The sequence below is a fragment of the Anarhichas minor genome, unplaced genomic scaffold (genome assembly GCF_050575085.1).
Source record: "Anarhichas minor isolate MPS153535 unplaced genomic scaffold, ASM5057508v1 ptg000024l, whole genome shotgun sequence".
Classification (NCBI taxonomy): Eukaryota; Metazoa; Chordata; class Actinopteri; order Perciformes; family Anarhichadidae; genus Anarhichas; species Anarhichas minor.
The window spans coordinates 2,036,927-2,051,107 of NW_027466470.1; the positions used below are offsets into that span (position 1 = coordinate 2,036,927).

At 43.2% G+C, this 14,181-nt stretch overlaps 1 protein-coding gene and 1 pseudogene across 2 annotated transcripts in view; both read left to right on the top strand.

Annotated features, from left to right (window-relative positions):
* Positions 1-481: 481 nt before the first annotated feature.
* LOC142955964 (tripartite motif-containing protein 16-like) lies at positions 482-2,147 on the top strand (annotated as a pseudogene).
* A 1,207-nt stretch (positions 2,148-3,354) lies between these two features.
* esyt2a (extended synaptotagmin-like protein 2a) overlaps positions 3,355-14,181 on the top strand; it is a 36,513-nt gene continuing 25,686 nt past the window's right edge. For both annotated transcript variants that reach the window (XM_076098018.1, XM_076098019.1), the window contains exons 1-2: positions 3,355-3,516; positions 4,640-4,997. In XM_076098018.1, coding sequence (XP_075954133.1) covers positions 4,647-4,997 — 351 coding nt within the window. In that variant the 5' untranslated portion in view covers positions 3,355-3,516; positions 4,640-4,646. The remainder of the gene's footprint in view (positions 3,517-4,639; positions 4,998-14,181) is intronic.

Consider the following 14,181-nt stretch of genomic DNA (forward strand, 5'->3'; position numbering starts at 1 on the left):
AGACATCAGTAGAAAAACAAGATCAAAACAAGTATAATAAATAAGTAATCGCACATACGGTATGATACATAACATTATGTTTTAAAACATATAAAACAACAAAGCATTGCTCCACTACTCTGATTCTGCTCCTGAACGTCTCAAAATGAGGCTTTCTGTGCACGAGCTCTGCAGGGAGAGTAAACAAACCGCGCACGCATTGAGGAAGTGGATCAGCTGACTTGATCGCAGAAGCAAAAAGACGCCAAGCAGCTGAAACGCGGCCTCTTCGTTTTGAAACAGCAACAGCCAATGAGGAGAGGGGGACCTCCAACTCGATCGACCAATGGTGTAACGTCGTGCTTCACTCCTCCTCCTTTTCATTGACATGCAAGTGTGTGAGATCAGTATAAAAGCTCTAACGGGACTAAAAGAACAGTTTGACTTTTGGTCGAAGCACAGACTTCTGTTTCTGTTGAGTGAAACTCACGAGGAGAAGAAAATGGCTCAGCAAGAAGTTCATCTGGACTTGGAAACCTTCTCTTGTTCCATCTGTCTGGATCTCCTGAAGGATCCGGTGACTATTCCCTGTGGACACAGCTACTGCATGAACTGTATTAAAACACACTGGAATAAGAAGAAACTCCACAGCTGCCCTCAGTGTAGGCAGACCTTCACACCGAGGCCTGTCCTGCTGAAAAGCACCATGTTAGCAGATTTAGTGGAGCAACTGAAGAAGACTGGACTCCAAGCTGCTCCTGCTGATCACTGCTATGCTGGACCTGAAGATGTGTCCTGTGATGTCTGCACTGGGAGGAAACTGAAAGCCTTCAAGTCCTGTCTGGTCTGTCTGGTCTCTTATTGTGAGAAACACCTCCAGCCTCATTATGAATCCCCTGCCTTTGAGAAACACAAGCTGGTGGACCCCTCCAAGAAGCTCCAGGAGAACATCTGCTCTCGTCACGATGAGGTGATGAAGATGTTCTGTCGTACTGATCAGCAGTGTATCTGTTACCTCTGCTCTGTGGAGGAACACAAAGGCCACGACACAGTCTCAGCTGCAGCAGAAAGGACTGAGAGGCAGAGAGAGCTGGAGGTGAGTCGACTAAACATCCAGCAGAGAATCCAGGACAGAGAGAAAGACGTGAAGCTGCTTCAACAGGAGGTGGACAACATCAATCTCTCTGCTGATAAAGCAGTGGGGGACCATAGGAAGATCTTCACTGAGCTGATCCGTCTCATGGAGAAAAGAAGCTCTGATGTGAAGCAGCAGGTCAGATCCCAGCAGAGAACTGAAGTGAGTCGAGTCAAAGAGCTTCAGGAGAAGCTGGAGCAGGAGATCACTGAGCTGAAGAGGAACGACGCTGAGCTGCAGCAGCTCTCACACACAGAGGATCACAACCAGCTTCTACACAACTACCCCTCACTGTCACCACTCAGTGAGTCTACAGACTCATTCAGCATCAGGATCCGTCCTCTGAGCTACTTTGAGGACGTGACAGAGGTTGTGTCAGAAGTCAGAGATGAACTACAGGACGTTCTGGAAGGGAAATGGAAGTACGTCTCACTGATGGTGACTGAAGTGGATGTTTTACTGTCACAACCAGAGCCCAAGACCTGAGCTGAGTTCTTAAAATATTCAGGTGAAATCACTCTGGATCCAAACAGCACACCCACAGGTGTTGTTATCTGATGGGAACAAGAAAGCAACAGCTATGAGTCAACAACAGTCTTATTCTCGTCACCCAGACAGATTCTCTCATTCTAGCCATGTCCTGAGTAGAGAGAGTCTGACTGGACGTTGTTACTGGGAGGTGGAGAGGAGAGGAGGAGGAGGAGTTTATGTAGCAGTCGCATATAAGAATATCAGCAGAAAAGGGGCCTATGGTGAATGTATGTTTGGATGGAATGACAAATCTTGGGCGTTACATTGTGGCAATAACGGATGTGTATTTGTGTACAACATGGTCCGATCTCGCGTCTCAGGTCCTCAGTCCTCCAGAGTAGGAGTGTACCTGGATCACAGAGCAGGTATTCTGTCCTTCTACAGCGTCTCTGAAACCATGACTCTCCTCCACAGAGTCCAGACCACATTCACTCAGCCTCTCTATGCTGGAATTCATCTTCATGATTCTGATAGCACAGCTGAGTTGTGTAAACTGAAGTAGACAGAAGTCCTTTAAGGGTTAAATCTCTGTTTGAACTCTTCAACTCATTTTGTCTCCATGTTTGTTGCTGACAGCTGATTGTTGTGGCGTTTCTTCACTGCACAGAGATCAGCTGTCAGTCAAACATTGTGGGCGGTACTTTGACATCTTGTCATCAGTTGTTGTGTAAATGTTTGAGTTCCTTTAGGTGGAGCTCCTTCCTGTGTCTGTTTAGCCATGGAGGCTATCACTGCTCATGATGATGTTTGTTTACCTGAACTGACATTTCTCTGCATGAACATTTAAACTTCTCTGAGCTCTAAATGTTTGAATATTTGTGTTGATGCTTTTATTTTGTTGCTTCTCTTCCACTGCATGAATCTTAAGAGAGAAAACACCAGACCTTCATTTATCTGAGATGTTTAGTTCTTTGTGTGCATTTGTAAATAAATCTCTAATTGATCACGAGTCATTGAACAGACTTTACTGATGGGATGTGTGAACAAACTGAATGTTTCCATGATGAATAAACCAACATGAACAAAGTATTTTCTTCTTGTCTTCATTCCAGGGTTTCATACAAAGCTGATGGAGAAAATATGAAACTAATATGAGAGAATAACTGAGTCAGTTTTCCTCCTGAAACACCACAAAGTACAGAGTTCATGTTTAGAGCAGAAGAGCATTCGTCAGTCAGTCTCTGTCCTTTAAACTTTCCTCACTGAAACATCTTTGTAACAGAGAAATGAGCAGATATATAATTAACTGAATAAGTAGACATAGTAGAGAATTCAATGCAGTTTCAAATCTAATTTAATGTGGAACTTTTATAATGGTCAGAAAAATAGAAAAGGATGCAATTGGACCAGGTCTCGATACCAAAATCTTCTAACACTTTGTTTTGTTTAACATTTAGACTCGTGCTAATAGGCTACTGTTTACAACAACTTGTATATTGTTTAACGTTGTGTAGCTTATTTAAAGTTGGTATATTGTAAAAACAGAAAACCCAGACCACATTGAACCAATCCCGGACTGGATTAACGTTACATTTATTATAGAAACTCATAGGTGAAACATTGACAACCTCAGTAACAGTTGTTTTTTTTCCCGCCACAAGATGGCGCCCATGCGCTATGCTGTGTTTTGTGTTGTGTGTGTTTTTGAAGATCCCTCCCCGACGGAGGCTGACCTCTTCCCAGCGATGACAGTTTCCTGCCGGCTGGGTCGAGGAGGACTCGGCCGCCCCCTCACAGCGGGATGTGCTGAAGGGGAAGACAGGGTTATCTGAGTTGAGCTGCTCGGTATGCCGTGGACCGGGCTGGTGGAGTGAATTGTTTTGTACTTTCTTTTTTTTTCAGGGAACAGCGAATGTCGCAGGTGGATACCGGTGAGTGTTGATGCGTATAGTAGTATAAGTAGTTTTATTCCCGCGGGTGTCTGGTTTACGCAGTGCTGCTGGTGAAGTCCGAACCTCCCCCGATACGTGTCACTTTGTGGAGAGAACGTCACGACGGGTTCCGTTTAAAAAACACCTCCATTAAGCGTTGACGGGCCCAAAGGTCCACATTTACGCACCGACTCAAAATATTAAAGTACATTTTGGATTAAGTAGGATATTCTGTTCTATTCGGCATACATAGAACCGAACCAAACAACACTTATTTCAGTGGAAACTCTACTTTCATAACCGCCTCACACTTGACGTTGCCGTCCACGGCGGTGTGGTTATGGTGGCTGAAGATTGCGGGGAAAACGGATGAAGCACTTCGACAAAAAAAGTTGAAATTCCACAAAATAAATGTCGTGCAGCTGTGTGGGACGTATGCCGAATTAAAGAGTACTTCCAAACGCGTCGTAATCTGTAGTTGATTCTAATTGGTCACGCTCGTAATGTTTCCAGGGATAAAGGTAACTCAAAGGTATGATGTTGGCGAAGGAGTTTCGTGTGACGTCCTCAGGGCAGACACCGCAACAGTTCAGCCGGTTTCAATGTGCTGATAGCATTTTGAAGAATGTGTTTTTTTATGTATTTAAGTAATCTTAGTTCTAACGTGGAGCGGTGTGGGTGGTTTAGTTATTTACATGTTAACCAACTTTTTCACTGCCTACTTGTTGAAGAGGAATTACTGTGACATGGAGCCTCTGGGAAGGCCTTCCATGTATCTATGGTATCCTCTTAATGTACCAATATTTATATACATTTAATATTTACACTGATCACTCTGCTTGCTACCTTACAAATTGTATTATAATGTTTTAAACTTAATTATTATATATATTTTTAAGTATTTACTCTTGGAACAAAGACTGGTAATTCTTTGGTTCACATGAAAGGAACTATTCTTTTATATTTTATACACAATGTTACATTCATGAGGCTCAATAGTTGGCTTGTTGATTCTTTGTCACGCTTAATGTTGTTATATTCCTCATGCAGGCTAGATGCTGCAACTTTCTAAGTCGCTGTGTGTGTGACGAGACACAAACATTTGTTGTAAATGTCCTTCCAGGTGAGAAATGACTAACAGGATGGAGGGTTCGGCGGGACCCATCGCGGCCCCCATCAGCCCCGTGAGCTCCACCATAGGCCCGCCTCTGCCTCCGCAGGAAGAGCCCCAGTCGTCTCTGACGGACATCACCCAAATGTGGATGAAATTCGGCAAGACCTTCGCCATCATCCTCCCGATCTACATCCTGGGATACTTTGAGTTTAGCTTCAGCTGGGTCCTGATAGGGCTGGCCATGTTGTTCTACTGGAGGAGGAACTACGGCGGGAAGGACTACAGGATAAACCGAGCCTTGGCGTTCCTGGACCACGAGGAGAAAGCAGTGAGGCAAAGTGTGCCCACGTCCGAGCTGCCTCCGTGGGTGAGTCCTCCAGCGTTATCGCCGTCTTGTCGTTGTTGGTTTGTGTTTGGACTCATTTCTCGGGCTTCGATCCCTCCCTTTGGTGTTCTTCCAGCCAGCATCACGTCTGGGATGTCAGCGTTGACTGTTTGCCGGCCCTACGCCCTTTTTGAGTCATTCAAATGAAAGGATCAGCCCAAATGGAAGCTTTTGCTCCACTTAATACATGTCGCAGCTATGACTAACACTCAGCTTCTCATGAGATAGGATTAGGATGTTGGACTTATTTTATTGGTGTGGGGGCGGGGGGGGGGGGGGGGTAAGCTGTTTTTAGGCAGCGCAGCTGACAACAAATAGAGAAAATTGAGCAGCTAGATACTCCGAAATGTCCAGCAATGTGAGACCATATTACTTGTGAATTAATAATCTGCAACAGTCTCTGGAAGACTTTTCTCAGACGGTCCAGAGGTGTTTATAACGATCAATATAACGACAATCAAGTATAAAAGGATGCACACAAGTTACTACAAGGAACCTTTAACTGTTTATGAAACGGTTTAATGCTGATGCCTCTATCTGACTGAGAGACGCAAACAAGACCATCAGCAAGAATGTTGGCCTTTTCTAAATCTGCACTCTTAATGCCAGTGATCCGCAAAAATAAGCCGGTTCATCAGAAACTCCTTCAGCTCAGACTCTAGCAGAGACCGGTCCACCGTGGACAGACCCAGATCCTCCAGCAGAGACCGGTCCACCGTGGACAGACCTAGATCCTCCGGAGGGAGGAGGAGAGCTCAGCTCCCTGCAGCAGCAGCGTCTCCACCTCCTCCTCCAGGAGCAGAGCTTCTCCTTTCTGGGAGCCAACACCGACACCACGCTGCTGGAGACCCAGGACGTATTGCTGGACCCGCTGGAGGGAAGGGAGGCACGGGAGAACCAGAACCAGGACTGAGAGGAGCAGACTGTCAGACCCTGTTGCAGTAAAATGAGAGGTTTTCTAAAGGGAGTCTGGTGCTCAGAGACACTACCACCTTCGTCCACGGGGACCGCCAGAATCAACACAACATGAAAGTTCCTCGTAGTAACTTTAATGTGTTTGATTTTTAAAATAGCCTTTGGAAAGGTCACACATTCTGCACACAAGCTGCCCATCACTTCCAGGATGTAATCAGAGCTAGACTCTTAAAAAAAAAAATTATAATCATTTAAATCCTGTTAAGCACCCAAAGGTGTTGGAACCGTCAGTGAATAATTTACATTTGGCCCTTGAGTCCCCGGGGCTCTTGAGGCTGGCCCCGTTAAAGCAGCAGAGCCATCAAACCTGCTCTACTTTTCTCTTTCTGTGTTCACCCTCCTGGTGTGGTTGCCTGTTTATGTGCACTAAGCTCCCAGTGACACAATAACAGACCACTGTGAGCACACGCCTTCAACATAGCTGCCATTCTCTCTCTCTCTCTCTCTCTCTCTCTCTCTCTCTCTCTCTCTCCGTCTCTCTCCGTCTACTCATTCTCCGGTCTCGACATGTGGCGAGCTCATCCTGCCAAAAGGACTCGTTCCCACCATGCGAGGAATGGAGATCTCTCACAGGACGAATGTTTACCATCAAATCCACCAACATTTGCTCGTAACATCTGTAAAGTGTTGACTTTTACAGAGATCCATTAGAGCACGGTGGTTTCCCAGAAGCCTCTGGGCGGGGCTTAGTGAAGGGCCAACTCAAACATCTGACGTTGTTATGAGTAACGTTCAAACTCCTTTACTCCTGAAGAAGTGTTCGCTTCGTACAGTTTGCATCGGTTCACCTCAGCAGCAGCATTTTGTAAAGGTGGCACTTTTACAAGCACTCAAATCAAAATGTCCTCTCAGTCGTTCCAGTGGGTGAACTGCTGAGTTTGGTTCGTTATTTCAACATTATTCTGAAGATTAACTGCTGAAGATTATTGCTCACAGCGACAGACGGCTGATCTAAAGGCATCATATGTAATGGGATCTTTTTATGTAATTATGAAGCATAAACTACACTTTAGTCCCAGACTTACCCAGAGAGAGTCGGCAATAAGAGGTTCCCATTCTGCGATAATATATATTTTTATTAGCTGATGATGCCAGAAAACTGGGAGAAGCTGAGCGGATGGCATGATGCCACCCCCCCATCAACACGTCCATTATCACACACAGACCTTGAGAACCACAGCGCTCAGCAGTAAGCACACAAACAGCGGTGTAGGGCGGCCGTGCCGTGAGTCAGCAAGCTCGTCTTTTGTCTTTGTGGCTCGTGACGGTTTGCCTGATTTAGAGGAAACTGAGAATAACAAGTGAAAGTATGTCAAAGGATTAACGTGAGTACTTTCTGATAAACAATCAGCTGTGAACTTTAAACTCTGGGAGACACTCGGGACGCTGTCGGTGTGTCCTTCACGGAGGAGACTTTATCTATTTCACCTCTCGTCACACTGACCTCAAAACCTAACGATTAGAAGCTGAAAGAAAGTCCCTGAGTCATCCCGAGATGATCATAAAGAGGAGCCCGCTTGTGTTACAATTAAATTAAAGGGTTAGGATGTCAAATTGCCAAAAAACAAATTCAAATGCCTTTAAAAATGACTTTTGTCCAATACCCTAATCAGTTATCAAAGCGTTTCTGTTGATTGATAAATCAATTAACAAGTAATCGCTGTCTTTGATACGACAACGTCCGCTCACGTCTCCGCCCTAAAGTTTGATGAGCTGGAGTTATTCCCTACGAATGGAAAAATAAATAGTTTTCTTTTCAGAGGCAGTTAAATACCAAAATTCACTTAAGTTTCAGAAAAGACTCGAATCAAAAGCAGAGTGGCTGTTGCTGCTTCGGTAATCTGCCCAAAGAAAAGAGCCGTTAACTATAATGTTCACTACAGATCGCTCACAGACCCAGGAGTGTTTTTCACAGAGTGAAATGTATTTCTTATTTATTTGGTACTTTTCTTTAGTGGAGTTACGTGTAGGTGTTTGTGCTATTCAGTCTGTAAAATCACAGAAAATAGTCAAAAAGGACAATCGCAATTTTCCGGAGCCCAAGGTGACGCCTTCAATCTCTTTTTGTACAATCAACAACTTTAAAACCTAAAGATAGTAACTTTATTGTTAAAACCTAAAGATAGTAACTTTATTGTTAAAACCTAAAGATAGTAACTTTATTGTTAAAACCTAAAGATAGTAACTTTATTGTTAAAACCTGAAGATAGTAACTTTATTGTTAAAACCTAAAGATAGTAACTTTATTGTTAAAACCTAAAGATAGTAACTTTATTGTTAAAACCTAAAGATAGTAACTTTATTGTTGATGTGTTGGGTACATTTTTGCTTGATGAATTTATTTCATTTGTCCGTCAGTTGACTAACCAATTAATTGACTTTCCTTGTTTAAGCACAAAAGTAAAATAGTGTATTTGTTTTTAAATGTTATTTTTTCTTAAGAAAGCATCATTTCTATAGTTGTTTGCTTCTTGCTGAATCAGGAAGCAACAAGTGTATTTTTATCTGGTGGTTTCGGTGATTTTTTTTTATTGTCCTGATAAACGTGACTTGATTTAATTTTCACTTCAGGTGCACAGCGTATAGAAGGCCATATTCTGATGTATAGAACCCACACACACACACACACACACACACACACACACACACACACACACACACACACACACACACACACACACACACACACACACACACACACACACACACACACACACACACACACACACACACACACACACACACACACACACACACACACACACACACACACACACTCACTCAGTCTGTGTGTGAAGTCAACAGAAGAAAACACAGTATATTCTCCAGCCAGTAAACCAGCCGCGGTCATCAGTGAAATATGGATTTTGGTGGAGAGCCGGTCGTCTTGGCTCGCTCTGTGAACAGATATGCCCAGAATGAGGCTCGGTTGGTCAGCAGTGTGGGCAGCAGCTCGCAGTTAACAGGCCAAGAATGCCCCGAGGTGATGGTTCAGTTTCATACACAAGCAGACGCATCGAGGAAGGAGTGTTGTTTGTTGTCTCACTGAACTTCAGAAAGTCTTTAAAGTTATATTGTAGAGTCTAACCAGGGCATGAAAACCACTGGACACACATAACCATGACAAGAAAAGTGTAGTGTAGAGCAGTGTCGAGGATCATACAGTAGTCGTGACTTATTCCTAATTAATTAGCCAAGTAAACAAGTATTTGCGGTCAGTAAAATGTAAATGTTGTCGTCATATACACGCATATATTCTCACAGTAGTACAAAATAATTTATGTGTGAGTTAAAACAAAAGTATAAGGCAGCAACTAACGATTATTTTCTTGTACGAGTAAGTAATCCATTTGTTTTTTGGTCTGTAAAATGTCAGAAAATGGTGAAAAAGCCCAAGATGAGGTCCTCAAATGTCTGGTTTTGTTCACAACTCAAAGATATTCAGTTTACTGTCACAATGGAGTAAAGAAACCAGAAAATATTTGACTCAAACTGATTTATCGAATATCAAAATAGTTGGGGATTAAGTATTTTCAATATTTATTATAATTCATAGTTGCAGCTCTACTTTCAACCACATCTCACAGTCGTCCTCAACAGATAATAATAGTAATCGGTTGTTAAAAGCTCAGGAGAAGCTAAGTGGACTTTGAGTTACGATATATATTCAGCGGGTAAAATAAGTATTGAACACGTCACCATTTTTCTCAGTAAATATATTTCTAAAGGTGCTATTGACATGAAATATTCACCAGATGTTGGTAACAACCCAAGTAATCCATACATACAAAGAAATGCAAACAAATTAGTTCAGAAATTAAGTTATGTGCAATAAAATGGAATGCCACAGGGAAAAAGTATTGAACACGCGTACTGAAATTGATTTAATACTTCGTACAAAAGCCTTTGCTGGTAATGACGGCTTCAAGACGCCTCCTGTATGGAAAAACTAGGCGCATGCATTGCTCAGGTGTGGTTCTGATCCATTCTTCCAAACAAACAGACTTCAAATCTTGAAGATTCCGTGGGCCTCTTCTATGAACTCTGACCTTTAGTTCTTTCCATAGATTTTCTATTGGATTCAAGTCAGCTGATCATCTGGGCCATTCTAGCAGCTTTATTTTATTTCTCTGAAACCAATTGAAGACTGTTGGGGCCATAATCCGGAAGTGGAAAGAACATCATTTCACCATAAACCGGCCACGACCAGGTGTTCCTCGCAAGATTTCTGACAGAGGAGTGGAAATAATTATCAGAAGATAATTTCAGAGAAATTTCCCATACAACCCGACATCTATTATTCTAATTTCATACATTTCTGCCATTTATCTTTCCGTCTTTGGTCTCATGCAACATTACGATCTAAACTGCCGTTGAAAGAAGCGCGCTGTCAGTCCCGCCGTCTGTAACCGTCCGCGTGTCCGTGTCCACGATTACTCGATTTTCCTGTAATCCTTTGAGCCGGAACATCATAAAGTTAGTGACGAAGCGAGCGAAAGATAAGCAGAAGCCGGACCCGCATGTGCAACCTCTAAAGCTCTTAATGTGATTAGCGATGCATGACGTAAGAGACGGGGCTGCAGGATGTAGGCCACAGGTTTACAGAGTAAAACCACATTCCTGTAGAATAACTCACAACGCAGCAGCTGATATTTGAGCTCTCGTGTTCTGAGCATCAGTGTTTTGACGTCTTTCAGAACACGTCTGCAGTGGGACGAGGCATTTCTTTAGAGTTGTTCTGATACCGATACCAGTGACAATGTGCGTATGATATTGCTTCATCACATCTAAAGTAATCAGAAGAAGTGACGGTGGGTCAAGGTGAATCAGGTGAAAGCCTGCACGCCCTCCCTCAGGTACGCCCTTTAGGGCTGCACCGTTTACACCGTTATTTACACCATTACATCAATTAGCTTTAAGATCTTGTTTCATGTACATAAACATCAAAAAGACAAGTGCCCATCATGAGTATAACGTGATGTCGTCAAGTTGTTTGATTTGTCTGAAAAACTATAAAATATAATTTATTTTAGTCTAAAACCAATCAAGGAACCCATGTGTGTTTAGTATAGTATGGACTTTAACAGTTTAGTTGATCCACAAATGTATTAACTGGAGAATTGTATCTTTTTTGTTTGTTATCTCCTTTTTATTTAGATATTTGATATTAATTTGAGTGTGTTTTGTCACTAATATCTTTACTATACTGAGGTCTACGTGTCTTTCACTAAAGCACAGAACAGACCCGCATCAAGTCTGTGTTGTTCTGTTGTTTGTGAGGCTTTCAACCCTTCAGATGGTAGCGTGTGAGTCAGAGTGCTGCACCGGGCAGTTGTTAGGTGTTGGTCGGTGTAACTCTGAAAATAAAGAATCGTTCAGTCAAAGTTAACCTCAACGGTAAAATGATAAAACAACCTCGTCTGAAGAAGTCTGACTTTGTCACGAGTGTTTTTAAAGACGTGGAAAGCTACCACGACCGCGGTGTAACTGTCCCCCCCCCCCCCCCCCTCCTCCTGTACTGGTATGACGTGGCTCACTCGGGTGGGTCCTCCCGGATCCTTTGACGGTGCCAAAGGGCAGGGCTGCTGGAAACAATGTGGTGGAACAGAAAGCTGTTGTGCCGCTCAGCCCTGCTTCCACCTCCAGTCTGTGAACGACTCCACTGTTCTGTTAAAGTGCGTGGGGGGGGGTTTAAATCCACACTAGTTGAACTGTTTGTTGATGATTCTCCTCATGGTCCCAAACACACAAACAGAGCTGCAAAGCAAACTGAATTTGGGATCTTTAAACTCTCGTTTATTAAATACTTCATTCTTTTAGCCTCTGATTCCTGTTTGTTTGTGTCCGTTGTGTTTGGGTTTGTTTTTAGGTAATCTGTCTCCGTTTGCATGTGAAAGTTATTATTTTGCTTCCCGTCTTGACCAGATTCCTCTGGTAGAAAATCTGATTGTATCTCGATTGGACCTCTCTGGTTAACTATTTAAAAAATAAACAATTTAAGGTCCCCTCAGGATAAAAAGACCATTCCTACAATCTTTACCTAATATGGATGTAAACACCCCCAAACGTTGCTCTTTGTTTTAATACATTTTAACGTCGTCTCTGCCTCTGCACTCCTTTCTATTAGACTTGTTTTGCATGCTCAGTAAAGTAACTCCATGTATAACCGCATTGCTGCGTGACAGCAACTTTGAACTCACATTAAAACTCATGAAACACCCGATCAGTCGTCCGTCTTTCCTTTAGCGCTAGAATGAGGCACTTTGGTAGATATCGTGTTGTTAAAATTATGAAGCTGATACAGTTTAGTGGAGCTTGTTAAACATGAAATAAAAGCTAGTTTTTATATTTTGCATCCCTGGTAGAAAATTAAATAATCACTCTAAAGTTCCTCTTAATGTGTAGAGCTTGGGGATCTTGACTCATAGAGTCTTAAAACAGACAGTCAGAGGTTCACTGGGTCACGATGCTGCTGAATATTCAGTTTGCATTCAAATGTATTCAAACTCTTTTGTCCCGTGAGGGAGATGCAGCTCAGGGTTCATAGTGAACACACACAACATTAGTGATGATGATGGAGCTGGAGAAGACCTTCTAACCACTGTGATGAGCAGGCGATCCATGAGATGATTTGCTTGCCAATACTTCTTGGAGAGAATCCGGCTTTTCTTTAGATGAATATGTGCAAATGTTGTGCTGGTGCGCTGCGTTGACAGAACGACAGCATCTTGTTCTGGAGCCACGTTTATGAACCGAAGCCCGGTCACATGAACACACATTTTAAGAGACCGTTTGTGTGTGTTAAGTATGAGCTGAGTTTAAATAAGTGTTATTTTGATACAGTTTAATAGACAGTGTTGTGCATCAGCTCCTCTACGTATGAAATCCACTTTAACAACAAGCAGCTGACTTCAGGCTGCGACTGAAATCTGTCGAACATGAAAATAGAGTCTGGTTCTGCCCAACAGAGCGCTCAGGTTTCCTCCACTGATCTCTGTCCTGGCTGCAGTCTGTCCTCCTCACATCCTCGACAACCTGTCTCTCTCTCTGTTTCTCTCTCTGTCTCTCTCTGTTTCTCTCTCTCTCTGTCTGTCTGTCTCTCTCTGTCTCTGTCTCTGTCTCTCTGAGCCTAAATACAGACGTCAACATGGAGCGGCCGTCACATACGTCTCCGGTTTCTGCACCTTTTTGACGCTGATTGAGCAGGTTTCCTGGTTGTCCCGCTTATGTTTGTATTAATATATTCCAGCTGTACTCGACAGAAATGTTCATCCTCTCCACACCCATCTCTCTCTCTCTCACACACACACACACATGCATTGTAGTGGGGGGTGTGGCTGGAAAGGGAGGTTTCCAAACACCTGTGACATAGTTGGACTGTGAGTCCCACCCACTGGACCGGCTTTGACTCACACACACACGCACACACACACACACACACACACGTGTGGCTGTAATTAAAAGGGAAGCTCCAACCCTAAACTGTCTTTGTCTGCTAACCTGTTAAGGGCGGGGCTTAGCGTCATTAAGATGATAGGTGTGTCATGTTGCCTTAACGTAATGAGTACTAGTCCCTGACTGAGGACATCGTCGGCGTCTAGAGGCCTCGTCTTTGCATTCTAGCATCGTGAGCCATTACGTCTTCTGTTCCTCCTGAGAGCGGATGGAAGGAAGGACTGACCTTTAAAAGCCTTCGTCCTCCTTCACTCTCAAAGTGCTGAGCCATTGATGCTGTAAAGAGAGAGAAATGTTCCCGTTTTATTTAGAGGAAATGAATCCGTTTCCTTGCTTTGTCATCTCTGTTTCACAGCGTTCTGCATCACGGGATAAGATATTAAAGAACATCAATTCAGTTTATTTTATAAGTATATTCTGTCTCCTCTGGCTTCGTTTCCTCTTCTTCTTCTCCGATATTTAGTATTTTATCACCGGTTCGGTCTCTTAATGATGAGTCATGTTGGCTGGTGTTTCCTGTTTACATCATGTGAATGACTGTCGTTCATTTGCTCTTTGGCCCGACGTTAGCTGCACTTCCTTACCTTTTTATTCTCCGTCCACGTGTCTCATTCCCTCCGTTTGAATGGACGGATGAGTCTGTGTTTCCTCCTCTCCTCTGTGTTTCCTCTGCTTTGTTTCCAGTCTGCAGCTGGTGTGAATGTGATTAGTGCAGAAGAGATCACGTCTGTGTTTC